Genomic DNA, 27,158 nt, shown 5'->3' on the forward strand with positions numbered 1-27,158 from the left:
CGAGCGAAAGCGGCGGCGAGGAGCCCGGCGCACGCCACAGCTGGATCCCTCACTCCAACTTCAAGCCTCGGCCCCGCCTCCCCCCAGCCAGCCCCGCAGCCAATGGCCGCGCGCCGCCGGCTCCGAGCCCCGCGCCCATTGGCCGGCCGCCGTGGCAGCGAGGGCGGGGGCGCCGGAGAGAGAACCGCAGCTGGAATTCTGTTCCCACCCCGGAGCCCAGCGCCGCCCCTCTCCCCTCCCCTTGCCCCTGGGCCCGCTCCCGGAGGCCGGAGCCAATGAGACGGCTACCCAGACCGAACCCATTTTCCTATTGGCCGCTGGGGTCTCCGGGACTCCCCCCGAGGGAGCCCCGGGGAAGCAGAGGACTCGGCGCCGGGTCCTGGGATAGCGCCGACGGCCCCGGGGCATCCTTTGTCCACGACCCCTGAATTGGACCACAGCCGAAGGGTGGGGCTCAGCTCTGGGCGGGCCTGGAGAAGAGAGGCTGGCGGCCGGGCTGCGGGGTGTGACCAGGGTCCCGGAGGGAAATCCCCACCTGATTAATCGCCCACCCTGGAGTCGAACCGGGGAGCAGGACCGAAGAAGAGGAGGAGCGGAGAAGGATGTAAGGGATGTAGGGGGTAGGGCTTCAGGCTGGGGGTGGGGTGGGGGGATGGTCTTGGGGAACCGGGAGGAGCCGAGGGAAGTCAGGGGCTAGCAAGGTCTGCGTGTGCTTTCCACCTGCCTCTCAGCCCTATAGACCCCTTCTGCGGCTTTGACCCTGACCTTCTAATCCTGACCCGCTGACCCTAACCTCAAGTCAACACTCCAGCCCCTAGGAATCCTTTGAAGGCTCTGGATTTCTCTCAGGGGCTTAGTGCTTGAACACGTGGCCCCAGACAGGTCATGTCGAGCCCAGGGCCCCCAGAGCAGCTGAGGATGCAGAGAGAGGCTCCTGCGAAGGGACCTGCTGGGGCCTCGACTATGCGGGAGGGGGTGGAAACACGGAGCTGGGGTTTCTGAGTCTTGGCCTGCAAAGTGTCACCAACCCTCCCCGCGCCCCACTCCGTGCCTCAGCTTTTCCCTCTGAGTGCCAGTATGGCTGGGGGGCCGTCCGCAGGACAGGAGCTTCGCGTGGCCGCCCTCCTCGCATGCCTCTGTTCTACCCAGAGCGTGTCCTCGAGGCTCACACGCACGTGCACAGCCCGGGCCTCGCCCCGCCCCTGCTCCCCGAGTCCCCGGGCTCAGCCAGCTCCAGCCCCCTCTCGCCGCCGCCGCCGCCGCCCCCCCAAGGCTGCAGGTGCCCGGAGCAGAGCGCCGCGGGAGAGCTGGGCGCTGGAGTGAGGTAGGTCGGGGAGGGCATCGAGCATCAGACGTCGGGAAGCGCTTCCCACCTCTGGGAAGGTAGACACGGCCGCGGCGGAACCAAGCAGGTCAGTCAATTCTCTGTCCCACATATTCGGGTCGCTGACGCCACAGCGGAGAGGCAGGGGCATGGACCGGGTGACCTCCCAACCCCCGCCCCCCGACTCCCGAGGCTGCGCCACCCGCCACCCGCCACCCGCGCAGGCCCCGCGCGCCTCCAGCCGCCTGCGGCGAGTGTCTCAGCTCCCTCGCGGGCGGCTCGCAGGGAGTGCGGCGGGGAGGGCCACGCCGCTGCAGCCTCCCGGGTTGCCCTTTCCCCAAATCCGAGCACCGAGTTGTGTAAATGAGGCCGAGCTCATTTGCATTTCATGCTAATGAGCAGATCCCTTAAGTGCCTTTCCCTCCTGGCGGGAGTCTCTGCTCTCATTCCGCGTGTGTGCGGTGCCAGGCTTGAAGTCTCAGCGGTCTTCTGGGAGAGGGGCCTATTTATGGTTCACTCCACGTGTCTGACACCTTCGTCTGCAGTCTGCCTCCTCGGCCTGCCCTTCCCCGATGGGGTCAAGAAGCCCCAGGGCTGACACCGGGAGGTAGTGACTTTAATCATCCCTGCTTTGCAAAGGGGATGATGAGCCCAGAGAGGCTGGCCCAGCCCAATGGTCAGGTTTCCTGGTGGTCCACAGGCCTCATGTCTAGATCCCTCATCCAAGCCACCCCTGTCTCTGGGCTGAACTCTGTTCTAGAACATACCCAGAAAGGGGGCAGGGTGTGGGGCAGATACACATTACTTCCCTTGCCTCGGGGCCTGGGGTGACCTGCCACCTAAAGCATCCTGATCCCTGGGCCGGGGGCAGCAGGGGACTCTGACATCCAGTCAGAGATGCTATCTTCACCTGAGTGGGGGGATGGGGAGGAGGTAGGCAGGACCTACAGAGAAGGCAAAAGAAGGGGTGAAACCATCTTTAAGTCTCACCCTTCCAGCCTCGGCTTTGCCATCACCTCCCCAGAGCAGCCTTTTTCAGCAAGTACTGTGATGCTACATGTGCCAAGGTGCTGAGGACACAGTACTAAGCCAGACCAGAATCTGGAACCTCATGGCTCTTCATGTTGCTGTATGTAAGGAAATGATTGTCTGCCCCTCTAGGATCTCTGTTCCCTCAGGGCAAGGGTTACGTCCATTCTGCTCACCACAGCCTCCTCTGCTCCAGTTTGGCACACAGTGGGTACTTAGTAAATCTTTGTTAGATGAATGAGTAACCTCAGGCAGGGAGGAGAATGAGGGATGGGAAATTTCTTGAGGCTCAGTTTCCTAACAAAGAAGTTAGGCCAAAGCCTTGTCTGAGATTTCCTCTGGGTTTGGGGGAGAGCCTCCATATAGGACCTGCTCTGTCAGCCCCTCCAGCCCCCTCCAGCCCTCTCCCCTTTACACCTCCCGCACAGCCTGGCTGGCTCCCTCAGGAACTGAGACAATCTTCCCATCTGTGAGGCGCTCTGCTCAGCGATGATACATCATCCCGTATAGTCACCTCACAGCCTCACAGTGGGGTGGTGGTTGTCCCATTTTTTAGATAAGAAGACCGAGGCTCAGGGAGATGAAATTAGGTATAGGATTTCTCAAACGGTGAGGTCCCATCTCCACTGGCGCCAGCTCCCAGCTCCTCCAGGACAGCCTTGCTGGCAGAGAAAGGACCACACGCAAGAGGGACTGGCCAAGGGAAGAGAGGTGGCAGATGTAAAAGCCCCTATCCGAGCAAGACTGATGTTCAGCTTTGCCCTAGTCAGAAAATGCTAGCTCTCCCGCAAGCCTAACTCTTTCAGGCCCTAACTCCTTCCTTTGAACTGATTACAGAATCCCGTTAGCAGGGGAAGGGAAAGAGGACACAGAGCAGAAGGAAGACTGGCTAGAGGGGTAGGAGACACCAAATGCATCCCCTTTCACAGCCGTGCCTCTACCTCCTGGGGGAAGAGGAAGGCTCAGTGATTTTTATTGTCCCCCGAAGACCACGGAAAGAACCAGATATGCTGAGTGGTCTCAGGCCAGTCTTTGATCTCTCTGGGCCTTGAGTATCCATCCATAGGAGGCCAGAGGTACCTGTCTTGCCACCTCATTCTTGAGGGTCAATGAAACAGAGACAGAGGGTTTTGCAGACTGCCTAGGTTTTCCAGAGCCAGGGCTGGGGCAGCCAAAAAGGCCACCTGTGCTTCCCCGGCTCCACCCTCCCTCCTCGCCGCCTCCCAGACCTGGCTCTACTTGCCCAGGCCTTGGACTTCCTGCTTGGGGCTGAGCAGGCTCCAGCCAGAAAAGGGCCACCTGACCTTGTTGGCTGGAGCCCTAATCCTCTCCAGATGGGCCGGTGGCTTGCACCGAGGGCCCAGCTGCCCAGTCAAAGCTGAGCCTGGTCCCCTGACCATGTGTGGCAGTGTGTGACCATGTGCAGAACTTGCAGGGACACTTCAGTCTCCTGTTCCTGCCCACTGCTGACATCTCCACAAGCAGTGGCCCCATTTGGGTGTCATCTCTAGCAGCTTCTTCTGGCTGGCCGTACTGCTTGGCTCTGGGACTTCAAGGGTACCCAGGCTCAGCAGATCCCTCAAGGGTACGGGGAGGGAGACAGCTCCTTCCCCTTTCCCTGCCTGTCAGCCCCATCCCACTACACCTGCCCTTCCCAAAGCACGCTTCCCAGTGCCATCCCAGCGGTGGAAGCTAGATGGGGTTTCTGGGGGTCTGTGAAGATGCAGAGGTCAAGGACAGGGCTCGGGAGCATCTGAAGGGACTGGAGGAGGACACAGAAGAGTATCATCTTTCCCTCCAGCAGGAAGGACTCAGATTTGGAGAAGAATTTCCAACCCAATATATGTTCCAAATGAAAGAGAACCCTCCTTGGACTGGTTGGTATGAAAGCGGGGGCATGGACGATATGACCTCCTGTAGGGGGCCTTGGTTCCATCCTGGGGTAAGGGGGAGCAGCTAAATGGACATCCCAAAATAAACATCCCTGGTCCAAAGAACAACAGCTCCCATGATGTACCGAAGCATATGCAAATGTCATCATTCCTGAAAAATAAACGCTCATATAAAACATCCCCTTCCTTTTCCCCAGCTTAGAACAGGAGACAGGGGGAAGGGGAGGTCAGGATCCTTTCCTAACCCCGCTGAAGGCCAGGCTCAGCCTATATCCCTTCTCCAGGGCAAGGCTGCACCCCAACCCCCAGCCCTGGCAGGCATTACAGGCTCCCCTACCCTGAGCTTCATTCAAGCTGCAATGACCACAGACTGGGGCAGTGTCAGCCCAGAGACCTCTGAAGGTGAAGAAGGAATTGGAGAAGGCAGAGGAGTCAGCTAGAGGTCCCCCCCAACACACACACAAGCAAGGCTGAGGCCCCAAGGTTCCCACGGGATGCTGTTAGGTTTATTCCAGGGTGAGTGGGTGCCCATGGGGGGGATGGTGAGGATGGCCGAGGGCGTCTGGTGACAGGGCGCCCAGGGATGGCCACAGCATGCACAGGGCCCTACTGGGCCTGAGTCTCCGGCCAGCTGGGAAGCTCGGCCTCCTGCCCCTGCCTGACACGGTCGAGGAAGTCATTGGTGTAACAGTTTCCGTAACTCGCAGGGCTCCGTGATGGGCATTGAGCAAGCTTGGTCCTCACACACGTAGGCCGTGGCCCGGTCTTCCAGCCGCCGCAAGGTACTCAGGAAAGGCAGCTGGCGGGACAGGAAACTGGAGGGGTCCCCGTTGGCCAGGATCAGCACCTGTGGTAGCAGAAAAGTAGACAGTCACCTGGGGGCTACTGGGACACTGGCAGGGCCCACAGTGGTTTTCCTCTCCTGGGGCCACCAGAGGAGGGGATAGTGGAGAGCTGCAGAGGGGCAGGGGGGCCCCCAGGCAGGAGAGTTGGGAGGCTGGGGCAGGGCTCACAAACTCTAACCTTGTTAGGGATGTAGATGGAGTGGACACACTGCAGCAGAGCCTTGGTATCCTTGGCCTGGGGATCTCCACAGATCACGATCTGGCCAGAACAGAGAGGTAACTCCAGGAGCAGGGGTGGGGAGCTGGATCCAGACCTACCAGGGGTTCCCTGTTCCCTCCACTCTGCACTATAGCCCCAGGAAGGAACAGGGATGCAGCTGAGCATCCTCCAGACCAGCTGCCAGGAGGCTGCCTCGGATTCAAGCTCAGCAAGTGGGAACATGGACGCACGTACATAAGAACACATAAAGTGATGGTATCCTACACAGCAGTGGGATACAAACCCAGGGAGACGCACCCACAGGTGCAGACATCAGCACACAACACACACACACATACACATAGAAGCAGAGGTGTGCAGGTAAACATGCAAATATAATCAGGGCAAATCTGAACATGGCACATACATACTGGTGAACACACTAGCACACACTCGGCAGGCATGCAGATGCACAGTCACACACCTCCAGAGGCACACATATTTAGACATGCACACCCAGCAATAATGTAAATAGGGATTTGCACACAGATAAGCACATGCCTGCCCACACAATGGCAGCCCCAACCACACAGATACAGAGACAGAGAAACACTTCACCAACCGCAGGGACCCATCTCTAGCCCCTGCCTCCTGCCCTCTCTGCTCTGAGTACCCCAGTAGCAGGCGCTCACACAATCATTTACCCAGGCCAGAGGCCTGGCCCCTCAGATGCACACTCACTTGGATACCTCCACTGCCTAGAGCAGCTCGTATGGATATTCCCATGGAGACACCTGCACACACTCCTCGACGGCCACACACTCACAGACCTGAGCTCTGGGGGACAGCTCCAGGAGCCCCACCCCATGCCCCCAGCCCCCGATCCCTTCCTCTCCCCTCCCCCGGGTCCTAGCATGAGTGCCCTCACCCCCACACACCTGCTTGAGGGTCTGCTGGTGGGCTGAGAGGGCGCGGACCATCTCTGGCAATGCCACAGGGACACGGCGCATGCGCTCGGAGAAGGCAGTCAAGAGACACACACACTTGTCCATCCAGTCTTTGTGACCCGTAAAGCCGTGCATCCGAAGCAGGTTGTGGGCCGACACAGAGTTGGCACTGGGCTCTGCGCCATCCTGGTCTGCAGGGGACAGGGTGGAGGGGGTAGTAAGGGTCAGTCACAGGGTCCCGGGACCCAGCCCCAGGACAGTGACCACAGTGGTGGCGGATGGGGATGGGATGGGAAAGAGTCCACCCCGGCCCAATCCTGCCCCAGCTCTGATGCCCGGCACTTGCTGACCTCTTGCTCTCTCAGCCACTTGGCACGGGGCTGAACATTTGGTCCCCCGGCTCCCCCATCTATGGACTCCTCAATCCAGCTACACAGCTGCTCAGCTGCTCAACCAGAGTGCCATCATCCTTGCCGCTCCCCACCTTTCCCCTACTTCCCACTTCTAATCCACCCAGTCTGCTGGGTCCATGGCCAGAGTAGACCTAAATCTCACCACTTCTACCCATCTTGTACTTCCAGCTTTTCCGCAGCATTTGCCCGCCCTCGCTGGGACTGAATGCCACTGATGGCCTCCTGACTAGTCACCCGGTTTCCCCTGCCCCCCTTCGGAAGGGCCTTTTGTCCACCTGCAGTCAGAATGATATTCCTAGAACCTCACCGGACCAGCCCACGACCTACTTAAAACCCTTCAGAGATTTTCACTACTTGCCAGGCCTATAAGACCCTGCAGGGACCCAGCTTGGCCTAAGAGGGCGCCTCCCCTCCACTAGCCTCCGTCCCATCCCCCATCCTCCAGGCTTCTCAGAGTTGTTGGCTAAGTGATGCTTGTCCCGGGTTTGAGTCCATCCCCCTCACTGAGTTAGGTCCCACTGTTGTTCTCCAGCAGGGTCCTTTCATTCCTTCAGCTAACATTTGTGGAGCACCTGCTAATGTACCAGGCCTATGCTAGGCGCTGGGGATGATGCAGAAGGAAAAGGAGAAAAGTTTTGCTCCCAAGATGCTTACATTTTGTGGGGGGGGGGGCACCATTAACATACCAGATGTGTCAGGTAATGGTGAGCAGTACTAAAATGCAAGGGGCCAGGCGCCTACTACTCTATGACGCTCCTGTTGTAACTACCCATCTGTGCGTGCACTTTTGTAGTGGTCATTACTATTTATTAGTTGTTTCCCCTGCTACATTGTATTTTGTGAGGGTACACCTTGAATGATCTATGAATCCAAGCACCCAGTTACTGCTGCCAAGTGTGTTCGTGGAATAGCTTGATCCATCTCTGTATCCACCTGTAAGTTAGTACCAATGCTAGCTCTGTTTCATGCATTAGGAAACTGAGGCTCTGGAATATAATAAGACCAACTCCAAGTCAATTGGTGAACAAATAATTGGTGGAGATGTGAACCCAGGCTGGCTCTTTACCACCACGCTGCGCTTATGCCTCCCCCAGGGAACCCAAGCCTTAACTGGGTCGAGGTCAGCCCCACACCCACCACTGACCGTCCTTCAGACGCAGGGGCAGGCCAGCCCCTAGCTCAGCCTCACTGCAGAAGTAGCCACCGCCTTGGGAGTCCCAGAAAAGCCTGTCCTGCGTGTCCTGCAGCCGCAGAGCCCACTCGAGCCATGAGCTCTCCTGCGAAGCTTCGTACAGGTCCAGTAGGCCCCGCACTACAAAGGCATAGTCCTCCAGAAAGCCCCAGCAGGGTGGGTTGCTGTGGGGACAGGCATTAGGGAAGGGGCTGCGGACAGGCCGAGGGAGAGAGAGGCTTTCCCAGAGGAGGCCCTCTACCTGCCCTTTCATTTAGCCTTTAAGATCTATCTCTTGGTGGGTACCTTTAGCCCACTTCCTGGATGAGTAACTGGGCTCAGGGAAGGTAAGAGCTCATAGCCAGCAAATGGAAGAGCAGGGATTGGCGCCTACCAGGAGGGAGGGAGAGGGACGGAGATAGGTCCGCGATGCCCAGGGAGACCGGCCTTCCCAAGCTGTCCTGGCCCTGACCTGTGCTCCACAGTTCCCCCAGGGCCTGCATAGCACGTCCGCATCAGGCGCCCACTGGCCACATCAAACATATGCCGCTTCAGGAACTTGGCACCATTGATGGCATAGTTGATCAGCCTCTCCTGGCCCAGGACAGCCCCAGTCACAGCATAGCCAGACACCATCAGTCCTGGAGGGAGGAGACACTAGACACTTCAGGAGAAGCCAGCTGGACCCTTCCAGGTATGTCCGCCCTGACCCTCCAAGCCCCCGACACCTCTCTGGAGCAGTGGGTAAGAACTCCTGGCTCCTGAGTGTGACCTAGGGTGGGTCACTTCGGCTCTTTAAGCCTCGATTGGCTCATTTGTAAATTGGGAATGATAAACCCGATAAAGGGAGAACTGATATCTAGCAGGTGCCTGACAGATAGGAGGGGCCTCTTGAAGGATAAAATCTGTCAACAGGATCAGGCCGCAGACATGGCCACCCCACCGTTCCAGGCGGCCAGCATCTTGCTGTCCAGGTGTGGCTTTGGCCGATGTTTCCGGGCCTGAAAGAGCTTCTCCAACCCCGTATTGAGCAAGGTCCGGACGGCATCTACGTCCAGGCCAAAGCGGGCAGCGGTCAGTTCCAGCGAATAGCGGACGGTCAGCACATTCTGGCCCTGCAGCTCCCCCTTGGGGTCCTGAGGAAAACAGCCCTGGTGAGAGGGCGTCACCTGGCCTGCTGGCTTCAGGGCCCCTCCATCCCGGACAGCCCAGCATCCTCACCTGACTGGGGCTGATGTTGCCAGCCTCTGTGAGCCCGTAGTGCTTCATGAGGAGCTGGCCCGAGGTCAGGGGCTCGGTGGCGCCCAGCACAGGCTCAGGAAGGAGGTTCTGGACCTCCTTGACCGTCCACACATAGAAGGCCCCCTCTCTGGGCCGCATGCCCCGCTCTGGGGGTGAGTCTGCGTCCTCAGCGCTGTAGAAGCCTCCAGACTGTGGGAAGAGGAGAGTTGGCTGGCCCCTGCCTTCAGGGCGGCTGAGGCCCCGAGCCCTCCTGCCGCCAGGCCCGCCTGCCTCAGTGGACACACACCCGATGACTCAGGTTCCGAGCCACGTACTGCAGGATGCCTTTGGCAACATCGGAGTAGAACTCGTCACCAGAGATCTGAGGTGGGAGGAGGGAGGTCTGTAAACAGAGGTCTCTGGGTGGCCTGGGTACAGAGAGGGCTGTCACCATTCTCCCAGGAGGGTGGGGAGAGAGCCTGGGCATACGGGAGGGGATTAAGGGTGAAGTCAAGGGGGCAGCTACAAGTCCCCAAGCCTTAGAAGGGCAGCCAGAGGTAGGGGGACAGGCTAAGTGTCTTTGCTCTAGGCTGGGTTCAGGGGTCACCTGGAAGGCTTGTGAATAGGCCACTGCAAGCTGTGCCTGGTCATACAGCATCTTCTCAAAGTGGGGGATATGCCACTGGCGGTCCGTGGAGTAGCGATGGAAGCCCTGTGCCGGGCAGGACATGGGGCTCGAGGCTGACCCCAGATTCTGCCCCTACCCCACTACCTCCTGCTGCCCCCTCCAGGGAATGCCTCCCCTCACCTGTCCCACATGGTCTCGGATGCCCCCGTTAGCCATCATTTTCAGGGTGTGCAAGGCCATCTGTTGGGCCCGAGAGCCATCTTGGGTTAGTCTATGGCTGAGCCAGTAGGAGAACAGGAAGTTCAGGATCACTGTGAGCATCAAGAACAGTCACGTGAGAGGATGGGGGACTTAGGGTAGGGGCGCAGAGATTTGGGTGATCAGGAGGCCTTTGGCCAGGCTGGGGTTAGGAGTTCACTCAACAGGCTGTCTCCCTGGACACGCTGGAGGTTAGGAGGTCAGTGGTCAACACAGAGGACAGAGGATCGCTCTCCAGGTCAGTGTCATAGGGCTGCTGCTCAGATCAGAAGTTAGGACTTCACCAGAGAGCTCCTGGCAGGCAGGGGTGGGGAGTGAGTCAGAGCAGCTCTGGTCAGCCAGAGCAGGTGGTTAATGACCAAGCCAGAGGTCAGAAGAGATCGGCCCAGATAGGCATCACAGGCATCGGAGGGCTGGGATGGGAGCGGGGAAGGCAGGGATGGGGGGCACGGACCCGGCGTGGGGAACTTGGGGGCCTCAGCAAAGCCACCATACTCCTCGTCATAGCCCTCATCCAGCTGTTGGAAGCAGCGGCTGTTCATGGTGGCGGCGGATGGTGGCACCTGCCGGTCACCCATGCTGATCTCTGAGCGGGCCAGGAGGGCTGTGGTGACACGCTGGCTGTTCTCCAGCAGGGTGTTCTTGTTCTGCTTCCACTGTAGGAGGCAGGGGCAGACCCAGAGGTCAGCATCCAGTGGGGGGGGGGGGGGTCCTTGCCCTGGACTCCCACTCCCCCACGCATCTCCACTCCCTGGGAGCACACCCACCTGCTCCCGTATCCTCAGCAACACTGTGCGGAAGCCAACTCGGGTCAAGCCATCCTCGGGGGGAAAGTAGGTGCCCCCCACAAAGGGCTGGAGGTTGGGAGTCAACCACACATTCATCGGCCAGCCCCCACCACTGCTGGTGGCCTGGCAGAGAGAGGACGAGGGTGAGGGGAGCGGCCCCCTGTGCTCAGAACACCCCCACCCCCATATGGGGAAGACTACTTACTTGCACGAAGGTCATGTACACCTTGTCCACATCTGGCCTCTCCTCTCGGTCTACCTTCACGCTGACAAAGTCCTCATTGAGCAGGTGGCCAATCTCCTCATTCTGGAAGGATTCCTCCTCCATCATGTGGCACCAGTGACAGGTGGAGTACCCCACTGGAACGGGGCCACGGTGGACCGGTGGTGGTGGTAGTGGTGGTGATAACCAGTGATTGGTTAGAGGTTTCCTGGGAGGCTCCAGGCCCAGAGGACCCTTCCCCTGTCCACTACCGCCCCCTTCCTCCCATCCCAGGGAAGGGGGGTACGTTACCTGAAAGGAAAATTGGCTTGTTTTCTTTCCTGGCCTTGTCAAAAGCTTCCTGTCCCCAGGGGTACCTAGGCCGGCAGGGTTGGGCTTCACTGGCTGACCCCAGGATGGGGGTGAGGGTGGGGGAGAAGGGGTGTAGGAGGGGCTGAGAGCTCAGCTGCCCCCGGTGGGGGGTAGGAGTAAGGGGGTGTAGGAGGGGCTGAGACCCCATCTGCCCCCAGAGAGAGAGGGGTAGGAGTAGGGGGGTGTAGGAGGGGCTGAGAGCTCTGATACCCCCAGAGGGAGGGGGGCAGGGAGAGGGAGGTTTAGGAGGTCGGGGAGGGAAGAGCTTCAGGAGTGGTACTCACCAGTCCACAGGGTTGTAGGCATGTTGCAGGAGGTACGGTGACTTCTCATTGATCAGGCGGTTGGGGACCTTCTGGGGTACGGATGGGGAGCAGTTGGTCCGGCTTCCCTTCCCTCCAATAGGCATGGGTACTGAACTGCTGACTGTCGCACTGCGGTCCTTGTCCCGGGAGGAGCTGCCCCTGGTGTGGGCAGGTGCGTCAGTGACAGCTTGCCACCCGCCTCCCCCCAGACCAGGCCCACCACGGAGGCCCACAGCACTCCCCCTGCCCCCCCCCCGGCCCCTCTCCTGGAGCCCCCTGCTCCAGGCCCAACCCACCTTTCTGAACCACGGGGGAGACCGCGGCCTTTGTGCTCCCCCTTTTGTTTTTGGGGGGGTGAAGAAAGGTGGCTCATTGGGGGATCCCTGCCAGGTTAGTCTCCCCCAGCCTCTCGGACCTGGCGGTGGGAAGGATGATGACTGTGAGGTCAGAGTGAGTCACAATGGGCAGAATGGAACTTCAGTCTCCATTCTTTCCCCCTCACGGGGCCCCTCCCCATGGTGTCTGCACTGGCAGGTGTCTCTCTGGCCGGCCTGGGTTAGTGACCTGGGCAGGAGGCTGTCTGCTGCTGGTGGCTGGACAGGGCAAGAACTGGAGGGGCAATGACAGGCAAATCGATACAGGGGGCCCTCTCACTCAACATTCACCCCCTGGGCCCTTCCATAAGGCCAGACCCCCCCCAGCACCCCCAGGGAGTCAGAAACTGGCTCAGATCTCAGGGCTCCCCGCCTGGGAACCTGGCACTGCGGGGCAGACCTAAATGACAGGCCCCTCCACCCATAAGGATTGGGACAGGTCAGCCCAGGGTGCCCCTGGATAAGGAACATGGCCTGGCACTGGGGTCCCAGTAAGGCTTCCCAGAGGTGGTGTCAGGAGAATTCCGGGGAGCTGGCCCTGCAGCAGGAAGGCGGGGAGTCGGATGCGGGATGAGGGGGATGAGGGGTTGGGGAAGAGGGGGCGGTACAGTCTGGGCCAGGTCGCGGGAGCAGGAAGGGTGGCGCGGCGTGCTGGGGACCAGCACTGTGATGCGACAAGCGGTCCCGGGCCCCTCGGGCTCGCGGCTCGGCCCACTCACCGGCCCTTACCGGCGGCGGGCGGGGAGGCCCCCGCGCGGCGCGGGGCAGCAGGAGGCCGCGGCCCAGCCAGGCCCGGGCACCCAGCACGGCTGCGGGCGGCCAAGGCGCGGACGCTGCGGACCGGGAGGGAGGCCCAGGCTGCGAGGGGCGGGCCAGGGCACCCACCGGGCCGGGCCTCCCGCCGCCGCGTGGCCGGTCTCCGCGCGCCGCCCGGTGGCCGAGCGTGGGATCGCAGGCCGGACGGCGCGGCCTTGGGAGGCCCGGGTCTGGGCACGGAGGGGGCCGGCTGCGCTCCGCTGGGCTCCGCTGGGCTCTGCCGGGCTCCGCTAGGCCTAAACCGGCTGCCCGCGGGACAGTCACGCCTCGTGAGAAGAACATGCAGGGCTGGGAGGATGTCAGGGCCGTTGGATGCCAGAGCCTTAGGTCATTTTGTCCAACCCTTGCCCATTGTACAAATGAGAAATGAGGCTGGAGGGACCCCTGGGTGACTCAGTGGTTGAGCGCCTGCCTTCGGCGGGGGGGCGTGATCCCGGGGTCCTGGGATCGAGTCCTGCATGGGGCTCCCTGCATGGAGCCTGTTTCTATGCCTCTCTCTGTGAGTGTCTCTTATGAATAAATAAATAACCTTTTTTTTTTTTTTTTTTTTTTAAGAGAGAGACAGAGAAGCGAGGCTCGAGCAGAAGGCATGTATCCTCCAGGCCCACCCAGCCAGAGAGCTTTGACTCTGCCTTTCCATTTAAAGATCCTGGGCACATCCCACCCACTCCAGGAAGGCTTCCCTGAATAATAACGACAAGCCAGCTCTGTGTCCTATCATATACTTTCCACACTTATCTCATTTACTACATTCAGCCAATATTTATTGAGTGCCTACTGCCTGCCAGGTGCTCTGCTTAGGTACAATGGTGGGTGGAGAGAGACCAGGCTCCTGCCCCTATGTTGCACACAGTCTGTTGAAGGAGACAGAATTTAATCTGACAGACAGACACACACACACACACACACACGAATGTACAACCACCCACTGTGAGAAGTGTCATGACTAAAACAAGGAACCTGATCTGGTGGGAGAGGCGACGCAGGAGAGGCTTCCCTGAGGAAATCACATTTGTGTAGCAGCCATGGAAGAACGAGAGCACGGGGTCCTGAGAGAGGGTGTCGGGGGGGTGCTGGGGAAGCAGGCAGAACTGATGTGCAAAGGCCCTGGGCATAGCAGTGAGTCAGGGCTGAAGAACTACGGAAGGCAGGCATGGCTGCAGGGCAGAGAGCAAAGGAAAGAGACATAGGAGATGACGTGAGTTTGGAGGAGGGCAATTGTCCAGGTCCTGGAGGGACTCATGAACTGTGAGTAGGAGTTTTGGTTGTTGATGAGAGAACAAAGATGTTCAAGGGCTTTGGTCAGGGAAGTGACTGTGCACTTTGGAAAGGTCCCTCTGGCTTCTAAGTGGAGAATGGGCAAGAGTGGAAGAAGCAGGATTGGTTAGGAGGCTGTGGCAGGACCCAGAGGAGATGGTGGAGGTTTGCACCAGGTGGAAGTGGAAGTAGTGAGAAGGGTCTGGAGGCCTGTAGAGGAGAAGGCATCCTCAGGATTGGCAGTGAGGGAAAGGAAGATGTCAAGACTGGTTTGCAGAGTAGGGCTTATGCTGGACGGTGAGGCCATTTGCTGAGGAGGGGGCATGGAGAGGCTCAGGTGGGAGCTCGAGAGGTCATTTTTGGACATGTTGGTTTGAGGTGCCATTGAGATATATGTGTGGGGAGAACATGGCTCTGGAACAGAGGAGAGGTTTGTAGGAGGAATTGGGGCAGCGGGGAGGGTTCAGTGTGTAGACAGTGCAGGCATGGCAGGGACCATCCAGGGAGCAATGAGAGGAGCAAGCTCAGGTCTGGGCTCAAGGAACTCAGGAGTGCACCCATGAAAGACACAGACAGAGAATCACAGGAGGGTCAAGGGAACACCAGGAGAGGGTGGTGTCCCAAAGGCAAACGGACAGAGAGTTGCAAAGAGGAAGGGTCCTCACGGTCAGATTCTGGAAAAGCCAAGTGAGATGGGACAGAAAAAGGTCAAATGACTTCAGCAACACGGGAGTCATTGGCTGAGCTTGGCAGACAGTGTTCAAGTGAGGTGGGGTTGACAGCAGAAGCCAACTGGAGTGGGTCAGGAGGAAGGGAAAGAAAGGGGATAGAGAGAGGTGGCATGGGTGCTTGAAGTGAGGGGAAAGATGGAAAGACTTTCAAGATAGATGAGGCTAATTATGATAAATATCAAGGAGAAGGACTTGGTTGACAGAAAGCAATTGATGACGTCAAGGAGAGAAGAGATCTCTGAGAAGGTTGGGGTGGTGGCAGAAAGGTCAGCAGGCCAGAGGGTCTGGTAGATGCTCCCTGGAAGGAATGAGATTAAGATCAGAGAACAGGAAGCCTGCCTGGAATGTGAAGGAATTTGGGTGATGACGAGCCCAAAAGCGTGACCATGGGTAAGGGTAGCTGAGAGGTCAAGGTCATCTTTCTGATTAATGGAGTCAGGTGGGGTTAAGGAAGATCTGGGTGAGGAGATTGTGAGCCAAGAGGGCAAGCATGGTGAGAATGAGGTGGAGCACAGCCCCAGGCAGAGGAGGCAGGACAACCCAGGGGCTCCAGCCTCCAAGAAGGAGGCTCTTAGAGGAGGAAAATGGTCCAGAAGGAGCTATGGGGAAATAAGGCTACCCACCTCTTCTTTGTGGGGGTCAAGCAGCATCCCTTGGGGGTCCTCAGAAAAAGTCCACAAGGGAGAGCCAGCTTAGAAGAGGAGGGCCCAGATAGGGGAGGGGTGACCGGTGGGTGAGCTACCAGGAAGGATGGAAACCTCCCAGGTGTGTGTGACAGAAGACAGACGGGGGCTGGATTCTGGGTGCTGCCTGGCAAGACCAGGAATGAGGGTATGACGGGCTCATTGCTCACGGGAGTCTCTGAAGAGGGTGGGCCCTGGGCCAAAAGGACACTGCATGGGAGGAGCCACATAGCAATCTCCTAAGGAAGGAACTCTTGTTCCCACTTGACAAGTAAGGAAATGGAGGCAGAGTCATAGAGAGGTTAAGTAATTTACTCAAGGTCAGGGAGCATAACCACTTATTACTAAGTGATTATTATTATTATTATTATTGAGTGCAAATCTTGGAGCAGAGTTGTGAGCTCTGTTGGTCTAATTCCTAAGTAGGAGCTCTTGTTGGTCCTGCCTGTAACAGCCATAGTAGGACTCCCTCCTTCCAAAAAAAAAAAAGGAAAAAAAAAAAAACAACCCAAACCAAAGTAGCTCCTTTTGCCACATCCTCCTTCCACTTAAGAAAGAGAACAGCATCGTATCCTCCCTCCACTTTGGCGTTTCTGCTCTATAGAAGGCTATTTTCCCTCAGTGACCCAGAAGGGAGTGGGGGCTGGGAGCGGGGCTACTACAGGGCCAGAGTCTGAGCCCTGAGGACAAATTAGTGTCCAGTGGTGGAAGAAAAGGAATGGAGGGTCCATGGTGGCCCTAGGATAAGGTACTGGGCCCTGCCCCCTTACCTTTGTTTCTCAGACCCTACATAAGCCCCCAGAAGGGGTCAGGCTCTCTCAGCAGGCCTGAGATAGAATTTCTTGCCCTGGCAACGAAGGAAGGGGGCGGGGAAAGGGTAGAACCAGATTTAAAGTGACTCAGTAAAACAAAGGAGCACAAGGGCTCCAGTACCGGTTTTGTCTCCCCACTGAGTTCTGAGTTCCTGGAGGTTGTGGGCTTAGCAATTCTTGGATTCCTCCCCGGTGAGTGGAACACTTTGGTCGCTGCAGGTCAATATTTGTAAATGAAACCGGGGGCCCAGCCTGGGAGCACAAGGCTGTGGAGTCAGATTTTCTGAATCCCAGTCCCAATCCGTGCTAGCTTTGTGACTTTGAGCGTGCCACTTAGCCTCTCTGAGCCTGTTTCCTCACCTATAACATGACAGCAGGACCAAGGGCTATGCACTTGGTTTAATGCTCTGCTGCCTCCATTTTGAAATTCTTAATTTGGAAGAAGGGCCCTGCCTCTTCATTTCGCACTAGGCCCCACAAATTATGTAGCCAGTCTTGAGTGGGAATAGTATTATCTACCTCAGAGGGTTGTTGCAAGGGTTAAATTAAATAATCTGTCTAAAGTGCTTAGCACAGAATGAGTGGCAACGAATGGGAACAAGTGTCTATTGTTCCCTGCCATTAGATCATCCCCAGGGCTGATCCGCGGTAAAATGAAATGAGAGAACGAGTGAGAGCTTGGGGAGCGTCTGGAAGCGCAGGTGCCAGGCTGTGGGATGTACGGCAGGTGGGAGCATCTCTTGCCCCACACCGTGGAGCACTTGTTTCCGCCGCAGCCGGCGATTCGCGCGGTGGTCCCGGTCCAGCCGCCACGCCTCGCAGGAAGTCCACTTGGTGGAGCCGAGGAGGCGGGCTCCAGTCCCTACCACGCGGGCGTGCTCTCGGCCCCGGGAAGGCGCGGGTCTCAAGCTCCAGGAGCTGCGGAGCGGAGGGGCGCCCGGGCCGGCCGGGGGGCGGAGCCTCAGCCGGTCCGGGCTCCCGGGGGCGGGGCCTGGTGGCAGCCCCGCCCCGCCCCGCCCCGCCCCGGGGGCGGGTCCTCGTGCGCAGGCGCAGGCGCAGGCGCCGGCCCGGGCGTGCGGGGCGGGGCTGCGCTCAGAGGAAGGGGTTGGTGCCGCCGGCCTGCGGGGGTGGCTGGAGCGGCCCCCCGGAGCCCGACGTGGGCAGCAGCGGCTGCGGCAGGCTGGCGGGCGGCGGCGTGAAGGCTCCCGCCTGCGGGAAGACGCTGACCGAGGCGGGGAGGGTCACGCCGGCCGGCACGCTGCTGAGCGGGAGGGGCAGGGAGGCGCTGTAGGTCATGGAGCCCAAGGGCGCCCCGACTGGCCCGCTGGCGGGAAAGCCCAGCGCCGGCGACCCGGTGCGCATCTGATTCAGGGTCGGCCTGCCCTGCTCGCCCCCGCCGAACGGGTTGGTGGGGGATGGAGCGCTGAGACCTGCGGGGCGAGAGAAGGGGAGGGAAGCTTGGAGCGCGCCAGGGCGCGCAGCCCTAAATGGAGGGGGAGGCAAGATCTGGGGTCTCAGGGATAGAGAAGAGTAGGTTTTTAGAGAAGGTTTTTAGGGCAGGAGCTGGGCTCCGAAAGGAGTGATGGAGAAAAGCAGGCGGCCCGCAGTGTGGAGACCCAGCGGGGACACGGGAGTGTCCTACCTGTCAGGAAGGGGTTTCGGGTCTTTGCAGCCTGGGGCGCCTTGACTAATGAATCAAGATTGACCAAAGAGGAGGCTGAAGGGCCCAGGAAAGACTCAGGGGTCCGGCATGCTCGGGCCTCCTTGCTGGGCTGGGTTAGCACTTCCCCCAGTGCACTCAGGTCAAAGGCGTCTGGCTCCTTGGTGCCATTTTGCTTGGAACTGGGGATGGGGTCTCCAAACAGGTCCAGCTCTGGAACAGAGATAGAACGCATTGGTAGGGAGAGGGAATGGTCACTCTGTGGGAAGAGAGGACAGAGGTCACCTCTGGGTGGGCCCCTCATTCCCCAGAGCTATATCATCCCCTGCCTCCTTACCCACAGGACTGCTGGGCTTCCCAGAGGGCAGGGCCTGGGCACACTCTGGCGCCTCCTTGGTCTCTGTGGGTCCTGGAGGTTTGGCAAATGGGTCAAAGGGTGAGGTACCACCTAGAGCTGGCCAAGGAGGAAGAGGGAGAGGAGGTAGGTTGGCAAAAAGGTGGGTGTGCAGTCACTGGTCTGACCCCTTTCGGGCAAGCAGCCCTCTTAACATAGACAGGACATGCTGCCCCTTGGCACTGGAGGGAGGGGACCCAGAAGTCCTCCAGCGCCTCACCCACACTGTCTGGCCCTCTGCTTACCAGGTGCATTGGAGGTCTCCCCTGAGGCCCCCCAAGGGTCAGCCCCAGTGCTGGGGAGCTTGTGATGGGGGGAGCTCTGTGCCCAGAGGTCTGTGGAAGGGGGTCTGGCAGGCAGCACTGGGGTCCGGCCCCAGGGCTCAGAGGAGGAGAGCATAGGGGGCAAGTCCCAGGGCTGGCTTCTGGACAGGGTGCTTCCTGAAGGGACAGGAGACCAGGGGTCTGTAGAAGGTCCCCAGGAGGAGCCACTGGGCTCTGTGTTCGGCCTGAGACCTAAAACAGGAACAGCACAGACATGACCTCAGACCCACCTTTACACCCAGTCCAGGGCCCTTCCCAGTTACCCAGACCAAGTTGGGATGCAAGGGTCCCATTTCACAGATGGGATGTTGATTCAGGACCCACCCAGCAAGCTGGAGCCCATATTGAGCAAGTTGTGCCAGGAGCGTGGACTCCCAGGCATGGGCAGATCAGGCCACTTCCCAGTCAGGGATGGGCTGGGACGGGAAAGCCAGGGTGACCAGGGGAAACGAGAGAACATCTCTTGTGTTTTCCATGAGCTGGGCTCTTCAGACATTCTCTCCCATCCCTTACTACAACCCCATGTCCCAGAGGAAGCTGAGGTTCAGAGGGGTAAGTGACTTGCCCAGTGGCCCCTAGCTATGGGGAGGGGGCGCCAGCAAGTGGTGGAAAGGAAGGGGCTTTCTGGGACCAGCCTGGGAACCTCTTGCAGCCCTGCGTGCCCACCTGGGATGTCCCATGGGTCAGCGGAGCAGTGAGTGGAGGGCGGGGCCGGGGTGGGTGCGAAGATGTCTGCCAAGTCCAGGATGGAGGACTGCGGAGTGGGAGAGGCAGCCATGGCTCAGAAGTGGGTGAGACCAGAGGAAGGGCGGTCCCTGGCCTATCTTCCTCAGTCCAGCTCATTCTCTCCTTTGTTCATTTACAAACATCTGCTAATGATCCCTCGCCTCTGTACAGTGCTTTGCAGTTTATAAAATGGTTCCTCATCCATTTAGTACCTGACTTTCATAACAACCCTGTGCAGTAGATAGTACAGGTAGTGGTGTGCCCATTTTACAGATGCATCAGCTGAGGCCCCGAGAGGGGAGATGCATGCATGAAGTTGCACAGTTGGGGAGAGGCAGAGCTGGGATAAACCCAGGCCTGCCTGACCCCTTCCTCAGTTGTCCTGATCCTCCGCCCATTGGTGGTAGAAGACAGATTTTATGACAAGTCTGCCTTCCTAGGTCAGAAATTAGCCACTGTTGAACATGGCAGAAAGGAGACAGGGACATCCTAGGGGTAGCATGCACTGCTTTGGAGGATGGCTTTGTTCCAAGTAGCTACCCACCCCCGTATTTTTGGAAAGTATGTGTATGAGCCCAAGATATTGTCTGGACCATGTGCCTGAGCCCGCTTCCCCCTCAACTAGATCCACAGCATCACATAGCCCTAGAATACGAGAGGTGGAGCTGTCCAACAAAAGGAAACGGAGGCCACCATAGTGATATGCCCAAGTCAGAGTGACAGCAAATCCAGAACCCAAGTCCAGGGACCTCAGATCAGGATTCTTTGCATCCCACTTTGCTCGGGCATCAGCCCATGCGGTCTGGAACTGGGGGCTACCGCACCCCCTCCACTCCCATTCTTGTTGAATAAATGCTTAAACAGCGCTAATTATATACAAAGTGGGGTTCTAACTGCTACGGATACCAATCTGGTTCGTGTCACAGGCTCAGTCCATGCACCGCAGCCCCTCCCTACCTGGCTGGTTTTCAGCTTCTCCTCCTCCTTTCTCTCTTCTCTCTCTGGCTCTTTGTCTTGCCAACGGTGGACAGCGGCCCCAGCGCCATTGGCTACAGGGGAGTCATCTCCCCGCCAGGACCTCACCTCCTGCAGAAGGCAAGAGGAGTGAGGACAGCATGAGCGGCCCAGGCTGGACTTGGGAGGACTGGAGCTGGAGTTGAGAAGAGTGTGTGAGAGAGGTTAGGCATGGCAGGACCACTGGGCGAAGCAGGAGGAGCCTGGTTAGTGCCTATGTAGCACCTGTCCCAGCACCTGCATCAACACCTGCACCAGCACCTGCCCTAGCACCTGCACCTGTCCCAGCACCTGCACCAGCACCTGCACCAGCACCTACACCTGCACAGGAGGCTCAGCCGCTACCTTCTCATGCTCCTGCCGGCTCAGACGCAGAGCCAGCTGCAGCTGCAGATCCTCATCCCTGTGGGAGGCTGGGGGAACCGGCTGTGAGGGGGGAAGACAAGAGTGAACAGGGCCCAGTGCTCCCACTCCCGAGGGGAGAGAGAAGTGCCCACGCTAGTGGGTGTGAGCAGCCTGCTTCCAGGCAGCAAGGTGAATGTGCCTGCCTGCCTGGATTTGCGACCAGTTTCAAAATCCAGGAGATTAATCCTTTTCTTCTGGATCCCCTGAGTGCCCCCATGTCCTGCTGTGTGAGGCCCAGCTGCTTCCTGCCCATCCTACATGGATCCAAAGAAGTGGTGGCAGAGAAGATGATGTCAGAGGGGCTATCCCTGCCCCCTAGAAGGAGAGCTGGTGGCAGGGGTTGTGGGGGCAGCGAATCTCGGTGTCTCCCAGCACACTCACTACTTCCCACAGTGAGCCTGGAAGACACACACATACCCTCAACCCACTAGGTACTCACTGCCCTTTCTAGGCCCAGCCAGAGGAGACTGGAAGCAGGGAGGCAATCCCTGCCAAAACACTCGTGGGCACAAGGACAGGCCCTATGCTGTCCTTGGGAGCTGGACTGGGGTCTGGGGGCCCAGAGGAGAGGACCCTAGGAGTCAAGGGTGTGGGGCATCAGGGCACCTTTCCTGCCTCCCTCCAGGCTCCCCTCACCCCCAGTGCCATGCCTAGCTGTGCCCCAGGTGCCTTACCTTCTCAGCCTCCTCCCGGCTCATGGCTAGAGCCAGCTGCAGCTGCAGCTCCTCTTCTCCTGATGTCTGGGGCCGGGCCTGCTCCAAGTCGGAGGTGTAGCGGGGGGATGATGAGGAGGCTGCAACGACCACCGACCATTGTGGCTTCTTTAACCACAGAGGTGCCCATGCCACTCCCCTCCCCCTGCCTCATCAGGAAGCTAAGGCTCAGAGAGGGAAACAGAGGAGGAAGGAAACAACTGGCAGCTGAGGGCTCTAGGGGGCCAGGCAGCATGCTGCCCAGTGCTTTGTGTGTCTTCCCATTCCACCCCCAGCAGAGTCTCCAGTCCCTCCTTTACAGACACGCCAAGAGCCCAGGGTTGCCTGGCCAGGGTCCTGTGGTAAGACTTGAACCTGGTCCCCTACTCCACCTCCTGCACTCTTCCAGTGGGGTCCCATCCTACCAGGGATCAAGTAAGGTAGGAACATGAGAGGTTCCAGGCAGTCAGGGTCACAGCTCTCAAGGTCCCCCAGCACACCCTCTAGGGCTTTATGAACTGAGGCCCCTCCTGAGTACCCCTCAGCTCCAGGACGCCCACAGTGGGGCAAGGAGGAGAGTCAAGAAGAGCTCTGCAGACACCCGCATTTTCAAGGACAGTGCCCTCAAGCAGGGAGTCATGAGGGATGCCCCGATGGAGCGCCCTGTGCCATGTGTCTGGGCTAAGGGTATTCCTAGGCCTGGCCTCACCTAATTCTCACATCCAACAACTGGAGCAGATAAGATTTTCCCTACTTCATAGATGAGGAAACGGAGGTTTAGAGAGGCGACCGTCTAGATTGCTCAGCTGGAAAGGTGCCGAGGGCGACCCCGCTGGGGGACTGCGGAGCCTGTGCATCTGCCACCCTGGCCCCGGCCTGCCGCTGGACAGCTCCCCGAGGAGCACTTAGGATCCCGCTGTGGTCTGCGCTAATTTGCGGCCCACCTGCTCTGCCAGCCAGGTGTGCCTCCCGGGCTCCATTCCCCACCTCGTCTCCCTCAATGCTCGGGATCCCCCAACACTCAGGGCCGCACCCCGCCCCGGCCCTGGGGCTCACTCACAGTTGTAGGAGGACGGGGAACCTCGAGAGCGGCCGAGCCCCAGCTGCCCGCTGCCAATGCCCGTGCCCTCCAGCGCCATGCGCTCCTTGGTCTTGAGGGCGTGGGTGCGCTCCTGCCGGAGGCGCTCCTCGTCCTTGAGCAAGGCCATCACCTGCTTGACCTTCTCGCGCACGTTGACGCCCTGGTCCTTGCCGTCGCGGTCGATGTACTGGAAGTCCTTGAGCGTCTGGATGGTGTAGAGGTTCTCGCGGCACTGGTGGGCCACCCGCTCGGAGCCCGTCTTGAGCAGGTAGTCCAGCAGCGTCAGCGCCTTGTACACGTGCCGCCAGTTCTTGCCGCTGTCATTCAGCCGCCGCCACAGCATGCCCATGACCTCAGCGAAGGCCACCGTGTTAAAGGTCAGGTCGGCGATTTCCGACATGAGCGAGCTGGGAGGGCCCCACGGGTCATTGCTGGTGGCCTCTCGCACCTTAATCTCTGCCTCCGAGTAGTTGTGCACAATGTTCTTCACCTGGCGCCGCAGCGCGGAGGTCGTCATGGCTGGGGACTTGGAGGTGGGCAGCCCCTGCCCCCGCCGGAGGTGGAGGGCCGAGGGCCACCGTCTCAAGGTCACGATCTCCAGGGGTGGGCCCCCGCACTCTCAGTGGGGCGGCCGCGTCCTCGGGTTCCACATGGGTCTGCAGGAGAGAGGGACAGAACTCAGGGGCAGTGGCCCCCCTTGACAGCCACTCAGCCACCAACGGAAGGCCTGGCCACAGGTCCCCACCGGCCAGGAGCCACCGCTGGCAGGCACTTATTTTTATTTTTCTTATTTTACATATTATTCAGAAGGCATGTCTAGCCTCACATGCACGCTGCTTGTCACAGTCACACTACAAAGACGAGCTTATTATCTCCGTTCAGAGATGGGGAAGGGAGGTTCACGGAGCTGGTGTGAGCCAGGAGCTACCTCGGACACGCCCACCTTGCCCTTAGCGAGAGACACAAAAGTGACCCCCAGGGATGCCTGCTTACCCTGTTCATGCTTCGTTACCAGGATCTAGCGTAGCACCCATTTCTTTCTGGTCCTCGGTCCCCATTCTCCCCATCTCTCACAGCGTTAGTTTGTACACCTTCATTCATTCAACACCTAGTTCCTGGGGCCTTCTCTGAGCCCAACACTGTGCTGAGCACAGAGCACAAGTCCTGGCCCACACAAGTCCAGTTCCAGGGGCACAGATGACGATTCAATCAAGGATGGGCATGTACAGGAGTACCCAAGCTGGGAAAATCGGGGGAGACTTCCCAGTGGAGGTGATGGTCAGAGATCTGAAGGGAAGATGAAGCTGCAGGGTGACAAAGGGTAGCTCAAAGGGAATACTTGGGCGAGGCCAGAGGCCCAGAGAGGAGTATGAGGCAGGAAGCAGGGCCTGCCTCTCGAAGAGACCTAGCCCCCGCCACCTCTGTGGTACACACAAGAGCACTGAAGTCAGGGATGGGATGCAGCCTGCCCACAGTCACACGGCGTGTAGGTGGCCGAGCTGGGACTAAACACCTAGGTCTCCAGAAGACGAATCTGATACTTATTGTCAGGGTTACTGGTTTAGTCGTTAATTCATCTGATTGCTTTATTGTTTTGGTTCCATCTCAGCTAGATTGTAAGCTCCCTGAAGGCAAGGCCGGTTTGAGCACCCCAAATCTGAGGGGGAGCTAGAGTCAGCCCGCTGGCCTCTCCACAGCTTCAGGACCAGGCCATCTGGGGAAGGCAAACCCAGGTTCAAGACAGAAAAAGGTTCTCCCAGGGCCCCACCAGAAACCAACACCAGAATCCCCTACCATGGCTGTTCCTCTGGTATGGGTACACACACACACACACACACACACACACACACACACACGCTAGACCCCCAGAACCTCCACACCACCCGTGAACCCCCACCAATACCACCACCCATGGAGATTTTGCCTCCCCCCACCACCTCCCCCTGGCCTCGGGTCTCTGCCCTGGGCCTCAGCAGGAGTCAGAAGCTGCTCATCCTGCCCTCCCCCATCTGGACTTGCCCTCCACCCAGCCCTGCCAACCCTGGGCTCAGTTCAAAGCAGCCAGCAGGCCTTGGCAGGCTTCTTTGGGGCCCAGGTGCCTGGGAGAGCTTGGGCCCAGAGGAGGTGATCCTGTGGGACTCCAGGGAGATGGAATGCTGGCTGAAAGGCTGCCTACCTTCTGTCTGCTGTCTGTCCGTCCAGCCTGGCAGGCCTTCTGTGGGGATACCACAGCCAACGCTTGTTTAACTCCTGCCCTCCCCCTCACTGGTGACTCAGATCTGTCTTTACCTCCCCAACTGGTGGGCTGGCGGGTGGCAAGAATCAAGATGAGAAATAATTGTGCCCCACAGCCCGCCCGGAGTGCCCGCCCCTCCCAGTGCTGGCCACAGAAACCAGCAGAACCAGTCAGGCATCCTGACTCCACCAGCCACCCTGCCAGAGCCTGGCTTCCCCAGCCCTCCCGCCAAGCCTGGGGTAGTGGGAGGGGCCCTCCGTGCGGACCCTGCTGCCCTGCCTGGACTTTCCTTCTAGGAGGGGGAGCGGAGGAGCCTTCTCTGCACACCTTCGCTGGAGCTGGGGGAAGGGAGGCATCAGAAGCCCCAAGGAGATGCCTGGACTTCCCTCCCCTAAAGTTAGAAGGGACAAGGTGGGGAGGACGAGGGGGCAGGGTGAGGCCCAGGGAGCTCTGAAGGGAGGGAGGAGAAAAGGAAGGAACACGGGAGGGAGCAGCTGGGAGCTCTGCCAGCGGTGTTACAAGCCCAGGGTTTTATCGAACACAATATGCCCAGAAATAAAAGGGAGTGAAACAGAAACCCAGCAGCCAGTGGCGGCAGCGGCAGGCCCGGGCGGGCGGGTATGGAATTACTGCAGTGACCTTGAGCCAGACCCTGTCAGGTGGAGGGAAGGACACTGAGAAGGCAGAGCCTGAGAGGCTCATTCCGAGATATGGGGGAGGAGGAGGCAGGCGGGTATGGGGCAGAGTGGGGAGGGGCGGGCTGGGGGGCAGGCCATGTGGCACAAGTATCCGCTCTCTCCTTTATAAAGGGTGCCAAGGAGAACTTTCAGGGGGTGAGGGGGAAAGGAGAGATGGGCTCCAGGACTGGGGAGGGAAACTGTCAAGGCTCAGGAAGTAGATGGCATCCCTAGAGTGGGGATTCAGGGACAAGGGGAGAGCCTAGATACGTTGTCACGTGCAAGAGTTTGTCCAAAGTGTGTGTGTGCCACCAGCCTGCAGAGCCCCCGGTCTGCTGAGGCAGCCCCAGCCCCTGCCCCGTTGGGGTCAGCGGGAGCCCCGGGGCAGGGGGCAGAGGGAGAGGGAGTAACTCTTGCCAGAGGGAGGCGCAGGGACAGGTGTGAGCTAGAACTCTAAGCTTAAGTCAGCCCTGAGGTGGCTGTGTCCTGGGGTCCTGGAATGGGGTGGGGGTTGCCCTGAGGCTGGAGATGCAATGGGGGGTGGAGCTAAGGAGGATGGGTGGGCAGAGGAGGATGGGACTCTGTGGGGGGATGCCACCAAAGATGCGGGTTTCAGGGTGGGGAGCCAGCCCCCCTGAGTCCTGCTTCCCTGGGGCTGCAGGCAGGAAGCCTCTGGGATCCTCTACTGTCCTCCTCACCCCTCTCCCTTGGACCTGGGATGAAGACTAAGCCCCAAGCCTTCCATGAGAGGTACCACCGCTGCCAGGGAGGGGCCAGCTTACCTCTGGTGCAGGCTCCCTTGGCCCCAGCCCTGGGACCACGAGCAGCCTCTGCAGTGACCTTCCGACCCGCGCGGCAGGGGGACAGTACAGCGTCAAGAGTGACCCCAGAGCCATCCACCAAGGACCCTCGTCCTGGAGATGCCCACCCTCTCCCAGGAGGTGCAGACCCCTCGGAAGGGTGGCAGCAGGGTCCCCAGAACGGGCTGCAGCTCTGCCTCTAGCTTGCTTGTCTTTTAGACGCTCAGCCTGCAGGCAGGCAGCACTCGGAGGAAAGTTGCTCAGCTGGCCGGGCAGGTCTGCCTCAGCAGTAACAGGACACAGGAGGAAGCGCAAGGCTTGTTAACCCCTTCCTGCTGGCTGGGCAGGCGGCAACGTCAGGGGGGACGCCTGCCGGCTGGCTGGCTGACTGGCTAGCTCTCCCCAGGAAATTCGTTTTCTGAGAGCCAGGGCTGCTAGCCCACTCCCACCCCGCAGGGAGTTAACCCTTCCCCTGCCTCAACAGGAAATAGGGTGGGGGTGGGGGGGACCCATCTCTGCTGGGCCAGGAAGACCATTCCCAGGGGCTGACCCTTTGGTGGAGTTGCTTTCTGTGGGCTCCAGCTGGCCCCCTCAGCCACCCTGAAGGGGGCATCCAGGCTCCAGGCATAGCCCCTCTCTGCCTCTCTGAGGAACAGAGTGACCTGCTCTCTCCAAAACTCTTCCCACTCTCTACTGGAGGATGCTGAGGCCCACGAGGTCCTTATCTGAAGCACCAAATACAAAACCAAGCAGGTGGGAGGTTGTGGCCACTACCCCATCTCCCACCCACACCTCTGCTCCACTAGCACTTAAGGTGGTGAGCCCAGCATTAGCAAAGTTGCTCTTCAAACTCTGGGAGCTTAGAGCCCACTCAGCACGAGGT

General features: G+C 59.3%; 2 protein-coding genes and 1 long non-coding RNA gene across 6 annotated transcripts; 1 reads left to right on the forward strand and 2 right to left on the reverse strand.

Annotated features, from left to right (window-relative positions):
- Window positions 1-4,729: 4,729 nt before the first annotated feature.
- Window positions 4,730-12,048, reverse strand: SPATA20 (spermatogenesis associated 20). 3 transcript variants are annotated; one of them, XM_077852780.1, is made up of 16 exons: window positions 11,891-12,048; window positions 11,574-11,753; window positions 11,230-11,294; window positions 10,921-11,075; window positions 10,695-10,838; window positions 10,382-10,583; window positions 9,850-9,980; window positions 9,649-9,753; window positions 9,349-9,423; window positions 9,042-9,251; window positions 8,764-8,956; window positions 8,293-8,461; window positions 7,794-8,005; window positions 6,228-6,427; window positions 5,269-5,349; window positions 4,730-5,092 (listed from the first exon to the last, which is right to left on the reverse strand). In XM_077852780.1, exons 1-16 carry the CDS (start codon window positions 11,965-11,967, stop codon window positions 4,922-4,924), a joined length of 2,370 nt encoding a protein of 789 aa, XP_077708906.1. In that variant the 5' UTR covers window positions 11,968-12,048; the 3' UTR covers window positions 4,730-4,921. The 3 variants fall into 3 exon arrangements, with proteins under 3 accessions (XP_077708906.1, XP_077708905.1, XP_077708907.1); XM_077852779.1 differs by having other exon boundaries at window positions 9,349-9,444; XM_077852781.1 differs by lacking the exon at window positions 9,349-9,423.
- Window positions 12,049-12,085: 37 nt separating this feature from the next.
- On the forward strand, window positions 12,086-16,174 carry LOC144286382 (uncharacterized). The gene is made up of 2 exons (XR_013354469.1): window positions 12,086-12,149; window positions 13,340-16,174. It is a non-coding gene; the product is annotated as an uncharacterized LOC144286382 (long non-coding RNA).
- Window positions 16,175-17,338: 1,164 nt separating this feature from the next.
- Window positions 17,339-26,640, reverse strand: EPN3 (epsin 3). 2 transcript variants are annotated; one of them, XM_077852783.1, is made up of 10 exons: window positions 26,258-26,640; window positions 22,542-23,218; window positions 21,464-21,582; window positions 20,730-20,810; window positions 20,328-20,456; window positions 19,311-19,398; window positions 18,567-18,836; window positions 18,265-18,336; window positions 17,910-18,140; window positions 17,339-17,697 (listed from the first exon to the last, which is right to left on the reverse strand). In XM_077852783.1, exons 2-10 carry the CDS (start codon window positions 23,077-23,079, stop codon window positions 17,360-17,362), a joined length of 1,866 nt encoding a protein of 621 aa, XP_077708909.1. In that variant the 5' UTR covers window positions 23,080-23,218; window positions 26,258-26,640; the 3' UTR covers window positions 17,339-17,359. The 2 variants fall into 2 exon arrangements, with proteins under 2 accessions (XP_077708909.1, XP_077708908.1); XM_077852782.1 differs by having other exon boundaries at window positions 17,342-17,697; window positions 18,265-18,381; window positions 26,258-26,633.
- Window positions 26,641-27,158: the final 518 nt, after the last annotated feature.

Source organism: Canis aureus, chromosome 16 (genome assembly GCF_053574225.1).
Source record: "Canis aureus isolate CA01 chromosome 16, VMU_Caureus_v.1.0, whole genome shotgun sequence".
Lineage (NCBI taxonomy): Eukaryota > Metazoa > Chordata > Mammalia > Carnivora > Canidae > Canis > Canis aureus.

Bases quoted from the DNA above. Each gene is read 5' to 3' on its own strand.
- SPATA20 (XM_077852779.1), bottom strand. From the start codon at position 11,967: ATGAGCCACCTTTCTTCACCCCCCCAAAAACAAAAGGGGGAGCACAAA. The intron at 9,754-9,849 runs GTGAGGGGAGGC...TGCCCGGCACAG, and splicing joins TCCGAGACCATGTGGGACAG to GGCTTCCATCGCTACTCCAC. The intron at 9,445-9,648 runs GTGACCCCTGAA...CTCTGTTTACAG, and splicing joins CCTATTCACAAGCCTTCCAG to ACCTCCCTCCTCCCACCTCA.
- EPN3 (XM_077852782.1), bottom strand. From the start codon at position 23,079: ATGACGACCTCCGCGCTGCGGCGCCAGGTGAAGAACATTGTGCACAAC. The intron at 20,457-20,729 runs GTAGCGGCTGAG...TGCCTTCTGCAG, and splicing joins GCCGGCAGGAGCATGAGAAG to GAGGTGAGGTCCTGGCGGGG. The intron at 18,382-18,566 runs GTAAGCAGAGGG...CTCCTTGGCCAG, and splicing joins GGAGACCTCCAATGCACCTG to CTCTAGGTGGTACCTCACCC.